Source organism: Elaeis guineensis, chromosome 13, assembly GCF_000442705.2.
Source record: "Elaeis guineensis isolate ETL-2024a chromosome 13, EG11, whole genome shotgun sequence".
NCBI classification, from domain to species: Eukaryota; Viridiplantae; Streptophyta; class Magnoliopsida; order Arecales; family Arecaceae; genus Elaeis; species Elaeis guineensis.
In genome coordinates this window covers 13,918,821-13,929,274 of record NC_026005.2, presented here as the reverse complement: position 1 = coordinate 13,929,274, position 10,454 = coordinate 13,918,821, and the positions used below count along the sequence as shown (strand labels likewise).

Here is a 10,454-nt window from a genome sequence, read left to right as displayed (position 1 = left end):
TATGGTAAATTTTCAGCAAGGAGGGTCACATGTTCTCATAAAATCTTGGAGATGGGAAGTGTTGGGGAATGATGCAACAGTTATATCGGCGATACGGACTAGGAAAGAGCTCATAACATATGACATATGGAAATATTATCACAATATCGATCGGGGATAGATGAGCACAATCTCAACGATAAGGCTGGGGCCGAGGTTAGGAGCCCGAAGCTGAGGTCAAGAATAAGACCGAAGCTGAGATTAAAATCAAGAATGAGATCAAACTTAAACTGTCGAACCTTAGATGCCGATCCAAAAGATATCACGACTCAAACTTCTTTCTCAAAGATCTTTGATCAATCTTTATTTCTAATCATATATCATGCTAGTAACTATATCCAAATATTTTGAAAAAAATTAACCTTCTCGTAGTCTCACCGAATCATAATGCTCTTAAGCTTTATCTCTGCAAACAACTATCTATACGTGATCGACTTGGTTCACGTCAAATCACACCATCTGGTGGTACATGATCGGCCCCCGAGGTCTACTCTCCTCAATCTTTGGTTCCATCACTGCATCTGATAACATCTATCTGAAGCCTTCAAGCAGTTGTCAAGTCGATCAGACCATTAAAGATAATGGTTTATCATAATGACTCCTACAGACCTCTCTACGATCCGATCATATCATCCTATTTAAATATAAAGATGGTCATGAACAAAGCCACACCATCCTCAAAATTTCTAACTGTTAGCTTATGACATTAATGGGGACAACCTCTACGTACTGTGAGGTGACAATACTCATCAATTCAAAAAAATCAAAGGGCCAAACGTGCTCAAAAATATGATGAGGGGTAAAAAGATCTTTTATAGCCTCTACTCTTTCCAAGGCTCTAATCTCATCTATAAAAAGATAATTCGAGAATCTCAAAAAAAGATACGCCTCCTCTCTCTCATGAACGCTTGCTCTTTTTTTTCTAATATGAAAAATCTAACTTGAGCGTCAGAAGGTCTCCATTGGAGCCAATTTTAACGAAGATTTTTTTGCGGATCCGATCGCTGTCGATCTACCAAATACCAGCTTGCTTCATCACCTTCGATTCAGAATGGATTCAGCCACAACAGGAGGAATCTTAGATTTCTATCCCTTCCCAAAAGATTTGAGGACTGTGACATGCAAGGCATGTACAACTTGCACGATAATGGAAGTACGAAGGGACATAAGGTGTTTATAATTCATCATATAATTATGCGTTCCAACTTAGAACCAGTTCATCATTGTCCATTTTTGTTCAGTTCGGAATCTAGAGACATTATGCATTTCAAGTGTCAAGGTCCATTAATTAATTTTGATTTAGGGTTTATTTTGATAAAGTTAGATGAATAAACAAGCCACAGATTATTCAATCACCGGCAAGAAATTTAAGTTGAAAAATGATATGTAAGTTGAAAAATGATACAAAGAAAAATTAAAAATATATAATCATCAACAATGGAGCCGGTGGAAAAGCATGCAAAGTTGCCAAAGCACGGTTACCTGATGCACTTGGTTAAGCTTATAAAAATATATTTAGACCAAGCAAAGGTTGAGAGCTTTTTTTTTTTTTTTTGGGAAAAAAATTGGGAGGAGCTAATCTTTGCCTTCTCCCTATATCCATCTCTTTTAAGGCTAACCAAATTCAAAATCCCAACCCCTTTGCCACTTGCATAAGGGGAAACATCATCCTCTATTTCAGGCAAAGGTCGAGAGTTTAACCCTTAGATACCAACATAACTTGTTTTTTCTTTTTTATAGAGAAATCGAGGTATATTAGTTTAACCAACTAGCATAAATGACAAATCATAATTATTTTAAAATAAAAAATATTTTAATAAAATCTAAAACAATGAAATAAATTATGAAGCTTTGATCTTTTAATATCCAAGAGTACTATATCATTTACCATTAGCATATATGGTCATAATGATATTCTTCAGCTTTTCCCTCTAAAAAGACGATAAGAAAAGCTACCATTCTCCCACTTAGAATTGTTCTCAAAATCTTACTATTGATACGTCATCTAAACATGATCAATCGGACATCACTTCTTTTGTAATCTTTCTTCTTCTTAGAAAAATGTCAGTATTCTCTCTCCGTCAAATCCTTTACCAAAGTGCCACATTGGATCAAGGCCTAAAATAACAGCCTTTATAATATATATTCTAACTTCTGTTATAACGGTTTTGGACCTTCTCCATGATGTTACATATGTGGTAACGACAGAAAATAACTATGAAACACATTGTAACATATTATTTAGCATCATGAAAGCAACCTGCCCGGTCTCTCCAGTCACTAAAAGAGGACACGAAGCAAACTCCAATTTGACAACCACTATGTTAATATGTAAATTTATCTTTTTCGGTGTGACTCATGGTGGTCCATAACTACCCTTCATATCTCATCGATAGATTTGTCCTCTATATATTCAACTTATAGTACTAATCGATGATTTTAACTATATCTTTAGGTCCCCACTAGCTAGCTAGACGGCAACGGTGTAACTCCATGTGCCGGGTGACATTAAGTTTTCGAGTGCGCCATATAATCCTGGAACAGACAGTCAAAGATCTCATGAGACATGCACCGCATCTTCCAACATTCAACTATGTGTAACACATTGTGTTAGTTGAATAAGTCAATGTAAACTTACACCATGTTTACGAGTGGAAAAGAATTGAACCATAATTTCGTCTATTATATCATGCACCAGATCTTAATGTGGTTCACTTTTTCTTCTCTCTTTTTTTTTTTCTTTTCTTTTCTTTCTTTCTTTCTTTTTTTTTTTTTTTTGGTGTGCACGTGCTTGTGTGTGCTCGTATGCATGATGCACACGAGAGAGGGAGAGAGGCATTATGATTTTGTTCTTTAAAAAGTGCCTCATGTGGGAGAGAAGGTTTCAATCCATATAAACTATATTTTCTCTTGATTCATTACCGATGTGAGACTAAAGAAGTCTTCTCTACACCATAACACCTAAAAATAAAAAAAATAAAAAAAATCTATCTGAACTTTTATGTAAATAGCTCTGTTTCTCTTAATAAAAAACTAGTGGAAGCCTGAGGCTCTTCCCTTTCCATTCCAAAAAAAAAAATCTTGATAGGGACATCCAAAGATTTTTATTGACATGAAAATATTTATTACTACATTAAAATAGGCATCTTTCTTTGCTTCTCTAGTAACATAGACGGGAACACCTCTTTATTTATTTATTTGTTTTGGCTTAAGGAAATGGTGACAGATCACCTCCATTTCATCGAACAAAATGGAATGATACAGTCTAGCTAGTGGTCATGGAAGACACCCTCGAGGAAAAAGATTAAAAAAAGGAAAGAAGAAAAAGGAGGAGGAGCCTTCTCTAGCAATATCTTTCATTGCTTTTATTGCCATTACTCTTCAAGGTCTAATAAAGAAGCCAAGGCATTAAGCTCTGAGGCTAGACTGGGTTGGAGACCATCACCATCCCTCCATTCCTCTAGCATGGCTCCATGAAAATGACGTGAAAGGTCAGAGCAGGGTGATAGCATCTTGTTGCTTCCTTCTTGGCCATGAACTCCATTGCTATCTTGTGGGGGTTCGTTCATGCAAACTCGCGAGACATCGTCAGCTTGAACTTCCAACAAGAGATCTTGCATGTCAAAGTCCACAAAAAAGTTTGCAGGGTCAACGTCTTCAAGGATTGATGTCGGAGCTTGCTCATTGGAACAAGGCTCCAAGTTTTGGCCGGCCATCCTATCATCTTGGTGTTGTGGAATGTATACCTTGGTGCACCTCACTGCCTTGGTTCGAATAACAGGATATGCCTGCTCACCTAGTTCCTTAGGTGCCTCTGTCTTTAGACCTGCCCTCGATTTCCTCCCTTTTAGTTTATCATGATCTTTCTCTCCATTTAATTGTTCCGGGATGGCCTTTACCTCCTTGCCGAGCTTCGTGTTCCAATAATTCTTTATCTCATTGTCTGTTCTCCCTGGCAATCTTCCTGCTATGAGTGACCATCTACAAGGATTCAAATAATTATATTGGAAAAAGAGAATATGAATTTGATCACAAGTTGAATCAATGTAGGCATTCTATTTTTTCGGTCTCTACCGGTTGCCAAGGAGTTTGTGAAGTCTGATGATGAGATCCTCTTCATCAGGGGAAATGTTACCCCTCTTGATGTCAGGCCTCAAGTAGTTCAGCCATCGGAGCCGGCAACTCTTACCGCAACGTTTCAACCCTGGGAATCCATTAGTTTCAAGACAGAAAAGTGTAAACAAATTGAACAATGCCGAAGTGATGCGCGACAGGTTCATCGAAAGCAAATCATTGCAAGAGAAAGTACTAATGAACAGAATTCCAATTAGGGACATTCTACTGAATGAATCAATTAATGTTCCTTAGGACTGCCGCAGAGAAGAGCCATATAAGGTTTAGTGCTCCTCACCTGCTCTCTTTGGGAGGTCTCTCCATTTGCCTTCGCCATGGGCTTTAATGTAATCGGCGAGGATCTTATCCTCCTGAGCAGACCATGATCCTCGATTGAGTCCCACCTTGGAGCAACAAGGTCTTCTACCCATTTCTCTTCCAATCTACATCCTATATCTTATTTCTATATACGGTAGATATCGCTAGAGTGAAGCTCTTGCGAAGAAGACCCTCTTGAAGGAAGGGGGACTTGCTTGACGAAAGCTAGTAGAAAGTAATAGCACCTTTATATAAGTCTCTGCAAGTTAGGTAGTAGCAGAGAATGCATGGAAAGCAATAAGCCTAATAATTGCATGGTAATTCAAGTTACAGTAAAAATAAAAGAAGTAATAGAAGTGGCCTTAACAGTCTCAGGGTGGGAAAATGATTATACTTGGTTATAAAATAATAACTGAGCTTTTTTTAAAAAAAAATTTATATTTTTTAAGACATATGGCGGCTGGGTCATCAAATGGATGTAATCCTAGAACTTTCTGCTTAATAAAAGATGGGTGGCACTGCCTACCAAGTGGTATTAAGTTTGGTTGACAATATTAACATATCTACGTCTTTTCCGCAGTGGCTAGCATGCCTGAATTTTTTTTTTTTTTTTGATGAAAGCCTGAAAGCAGATGATTAAATCTTGCACCAGTGATTTCCTTAAAATGAGCAAATTCCTTATTAGAGTGAATGAAACATTACTTCAGTGTTCAAACATTTTTAGTGTAATAAGTAGAAGTTTAGGTTTTGAGTTTATATGATCCATCCTCAAGTCCTTGGAGAGCCGGGACCGTTACACTATTGAGTGGGTCTCCTTTGCTTTCTATTCAAAAAAACCTATGATCCATAGGGTTCTTTCTTATTTCTGACCTGTAGCGTTTGAAAATTAATACTATTTTGGCATTTAATTTAAACACTTGTTCCTCCATTGGCTTCTGTGATGGTTACATAGCCATGATATTATATTCGGTTAAATAAGCGCATGATTGGGCCCAAAACCGTCATCATCATCTTGTCAGATCTTGTACTTGAACGTTTGAAATGGTTGTCATGCATATGCTTGGAATTGATTATTTCATTTCTAAACGTGCAATGCTGCATGCATCCACCGGTCAAAATTTAGGTGCGACTCTCGCACCCGTAGCACAAATGACTCACTTTATCACACCTTAGAAGGTCTCTTGCTGCTGATAGAACAAGTCTAGGATCAATCAAAACCAGCTAATATTTTTCCACTGAAAGCTGCAATCTAGAAAGACTTGGATCCCAAAAAAACAAAAAACAAAAAACCCTAAAATTGTGGACCAAGGTGCTCTTGTTAGTCACCACCTCGATCCATAACTTGGACAAAACTACCGATCCTACCGTGGAGCTTCCTCGCCAAACCACAAATTCTAATCCAAAATTTATGGCTGATGAGAGAGAAAGAATAACTTCACCTCTTGTTAGTTCAAACAACCCAAGTGATCACCATGAATAACTTCTCATCAGCCCTTCAAAGCCCGTGCTGCGTCAACTAACCCTCCACTCCTCTCATGCGGTGCGAAAACAACAAATAACTGATACAGTATCGTGTGGTACGAATCAAGATTCACCAGAACTTGTTCATTGTTTATTTGTTTTGTTCTCGAATAAATTGATGCCCGAAAACGGAAACAGCTATCGTACGGTGCAACTTGTTGACATGAAAAACACTTGGCACTCCAAAAATCTCTCGCGGACACCAAAAGTTAATAGCCTCGACAAAAAATGCACATGGAGAAGGTTTTTACCGGGAATCAAGAGGTGACGGCGACTTGCTTTTGCCCATGAATTGTGGAAGAGACACCAATTTGGAGGTTAGCCTCCCGAGCCCCGGTGGAGGCCCCCGCCAGCAAACCTAGCCGATCGATATGGATCGCTACATCATTGGATCACCGCCGTCACTCACCTAGCGAGAATATTGTCACTTGGGGAGTATGAAGGGGGAGGGTGTATGGATTGGAATGACCATATCCTCCGGTTATGACCAGAATTAGAATTGGATTTGAATGTTAACAAAAGTAGGGATTGTGGCATTCTCATTCTCTCAAAGTGGGAATATTGGGAATATGACTCTCCAACCAAACAAGCACTTGATGTTAAATTTTTTTTTTTTAAATATCAATTATTTTGTTTCAATGATGAAGTGCTTTTGATGCATGGTCCAACTTAGATTTTTGTCGTTAGTGGAAAGCAAGTTTGTAATGTTGCTGCAGTCGGGTTATCGAAGGCAGTCTCCAAAATAGTGGTTGATTGTTGTAAATGGTCCAAGCGGCCCCATTAGATTTCTAGATTGCAGCAGCTAAAGATGCGGAGTCCTAAGAGTGATTGCTATATAGATAATTATTTTATTATTAGAGTAGAAATAATAATTAGTAAAACAAAAATAGCGGTATTATTTTACAAATTAATGTTGAATAAATAAAAAAAAAAAAAAAAAATTTTTTGGTACAATAATTGACTAAAGAGACAAGAAGAAGTTTCACATATTAGCCACTTAGTACCTGTTGGGACGTGGCCTTCTTTCGATCATGAAAGAAAAAAAAGTAGATGGCTGGAAAAGGGGTCGTCGGCAATAGGGTGGTTGGTGAAGTATGGTAGACTGGTTGGTAGGAGAAACTTTAATTTAATGCTTTTTATTTTTTCACGCACTGAACCGGTAAATCATGTAACCATGATAATAAAATTTATTCTTTTGTGAACTAAAGTCTTAAAGTATCACCAAATCAAGTCCTGTTTGTACCTAAGCACGGCAAAGCATCCTCCAAGAATAACACCTCAATTACACTAACTTGCAAGCAGATCAAGAATGAAGCCAGAATCACCCACCAACCGAAGCATGAACCTACCAATTGCCAAGGTGCGGGGGAGGATACCAACCATTGGGCGACAACTACTGGTCCTCATTACATATCAAACAATATTGGGAGCTATATATGTGAGACGAAAATAGAGGAAGGTGCATCCCGGACACTTCCAAGACTGAGTTGTCCGACAAGAACAGGGCTTGACGTGAAATACTCGTGAAGACACCATGCATTTTGTCAGAGAGGCACGTCGCAAGTGCCACTGAATTACCTTTAACGTTGGGGAGAGAAGGAACTTGCTAAATCTGAAAAGCTTATGCTATATGACAAAACTTTTCACGGGTTCTAAATATATTGGCATCGGGTGGTTTAGTACTTAAAAAGTACCGCAACGGAGACATTCATCAAAAGATGAATGATCGTATATATTAAAATATTAAAAAAAAATAAATAAATTTAAAAATATTTAAATAATTTAAATAAACATCACATAATCATTTTTTTTTTTATGAACGTCTCAATATGTGCACAGAATCATACGGTATTTTTTGAATACCGCAGAGGATCCCGTTCCTTAGTGCAATCCATCTTTATCTATTAGAGTTAGCTTGTAATGGGCTATCGATTAAGATTTGGTTGAAGAATTTTTCTTATTGAAATATATATATATATATATATATATATATATATATATATATATTGGTAACCTGATGCATAAGTATATAATATTTAAAAAAATAATTTTTTTAACATATTTGGTTGACCATGAAAACATGACATAAGTGGCTTATATTTTGTTAAACATCTATTTTTCTAAAAAAATTATATAAAATACCCATTATGTTTTTAATAAAAGAAAAGATCTTATTTCGTTCTGTCTAAATGGTTGAGGGCTATCACAATTTTCAACTAATGTAACTTAGACTTTTTTATATCCTACATGGATTTTTCTTTCCTATGAAATATGGGAATCTTATACATATAGAAAAAATACTTTTCCATCTCTATTCCTTGAGAACTTGAATCAAATATGAAATGTTTTTTCTTTTTTTTTTTTTTTCTTTGACCATACTTTTCCTCCTTTTCCCACAAACCAAATGAATCCACATAGAGTGGCAGCTTTGATTAGAGCATTTGGTGCATTCTAAGATGACCCAAGTTTCCTGTTTATATCTAGGGCTTCAAGTTGAAATGGCTTGAACCAAAGTCCTTCCATTTAAATTCAGAACTAACTAAATAAATCTAATAATTGAAAATAATCAAGAACTTAAATAATTCTTTTTTAAATATTTTTTTGAAAAAGATAAAAGCAACACTAGACACACCTTTATTTAGGAAGTCGGAGTAATTCTTTGTGCACTGCATGTAGTATAGAAAAATTGATGTGGAGCACATCGACCAATCACATTGAATCATATAGTACAATTAATAATAGGACAAACATTTAATGACACTCAGCTTTTTTGTGATCAGATTTTTGCTGCTAAAAATATCTTTTCCTTCGTAGAATAAAAAAAAGAATATTATTATTACTTTCTGATGTCTTATATGACTTGCTGTGAGTATATATGATATCCTGAACAATATATATGACTTTTTATATCTTTATATAATACCTTATTTATTATTATGACTTTCTGATACCTTATATAACTTTCTATATCTTTATATGACATCCTGAACAATATATATGGATTTCTAATACCTTATATGACTTTTTATGAATATATATAACTTCTTTAATAATATATATGATTTTTTGTGAATGTACATGATATCCTAAACAATATATATGATTTTTTGGTGCTTTTATATGATAGCCTCAACAATAAATATGACTTTCTAATACCTTATATGACTTCCTGTGGATATATATGATATCCTAAATAATATATATTGTTGGTGCATTAAACCAGCCCCGAGACACGTGGCATCATCATACGAAGCCAAAAAGATATCAATCTTGAAGTGTCAGATCCCAGCATACCATTTTACCTGTAAAGTGGATTCAATCTGGTACTTTGCCGAGTTGAATAAAAGATGCTCTTATGCTTTCCAGACCTCTGTTAACAGAATTGTTTAGGTCAGATATAAGTCGATCTGAACTCCGATCTTCTCTATCCTGAAATGTTATGGCATCCTTATTTTACTCCGATCTTCTGTCGAGGTGAGCTATTTTTGTGACAAACTTGGCTATTCTGCAAACACCCACAGCGATTTTCTCAATCAGGTCTAGTTGGCCACGATCTCACGTCCAGCTCATATGCATAGCTGTATGCTAGTTTATTTACAGATGGTTCTCTAACTGTACTATAAAAAAACTATTAATTATCGATGGATAAAATCTGTTTTTACTCCATCTCTATTCCATCGCTAAACCGAATAGAGATCACCTAGCAACTGATTAGCGATGGAATTAAGACTGTAGTAAAAAGCTTCGTCGCTAAACTAGTGACGGACGTTTTTGCTATCGCTAATCCATCGCTAAATTTATTTAGTGATAGATTAATGATGCCATTCGGCTGTTGCTAAAATCATCACACAATCCTAATAAGATGCAATGATTTGTCTCTAATGTATCACAATTCTGTCACTAAAAAAAATAAAAAAATAAAATATCACTAGTCCATCGTTATGCGATCTTTAATATAATTACAAAAATTTATCATCTGTCGCTATTCTGATAGTATTCAGTTGCTAATATAGTGTATTATTCATCGCTACTTTGTCACCAGTCTGTCATTAAAATTAAATATTTTTCATCGCTATATTGTCAGTATGTGGTCGTTAATGTAGTGTCTCATTAGTTGCTAGTGTGTCGTTAAATATAAATATATTTTGTTGCTATTCTGTCATTATTTTGTTACCATACTATTTATCTAACATCTTTGTTAGTCTTTAGTCTATCATGATTCCATCATTAATTTTGTTTTTAAGATTAGATTCCGTCAACAGTCTGTCTCTATTTTGTCACTAAATTTTTTAATTTTTCTTCCTATTTTTTTCAATACCTAAAATTAATATCTGTATAACTAATAAAATCCATAAGAGCAATATCCAATCTCCTATTTTCTGCATCAAGCAACATCAATTCCTCCATTTTCGCAAGATATACTCAATCATGGAATTTATAATATTTTATCCAAAATCAATAAA

General features: G+C 35.7%; 1 protein-coding gene across 1 annotated transcript; it reads right to left on the bottom strand.

The window, feature by feature from the left end:
- Positions 1–3,208: 3,208 nt before the first annotated feature.
- On the bottom strand, positions 3,209–4,684 carry LOC105056442 (transcription factor MYB1). The gene is made up of 3 exons (XM_010938639.3): positions 4,451–4,684; positions 4,114–4,243; positions 3,209–4,020 (listed from the first exon to the last, which is right to left on the bottom strand). The coding sequence occupies exons 1-3, from the start codon at positions 4,581–4,583 to the stop codon at positions 3,414–3,416; spliced, it is 870 nt and encodes a 289-aa protein (XP_010936941.1). The 5' UTR covers positions 4,584–4,684; the 3' UTR covers positions 3,209–3,413.
- Positions 4,685–10,454: the final 5,770 nt, after the last annotated feature.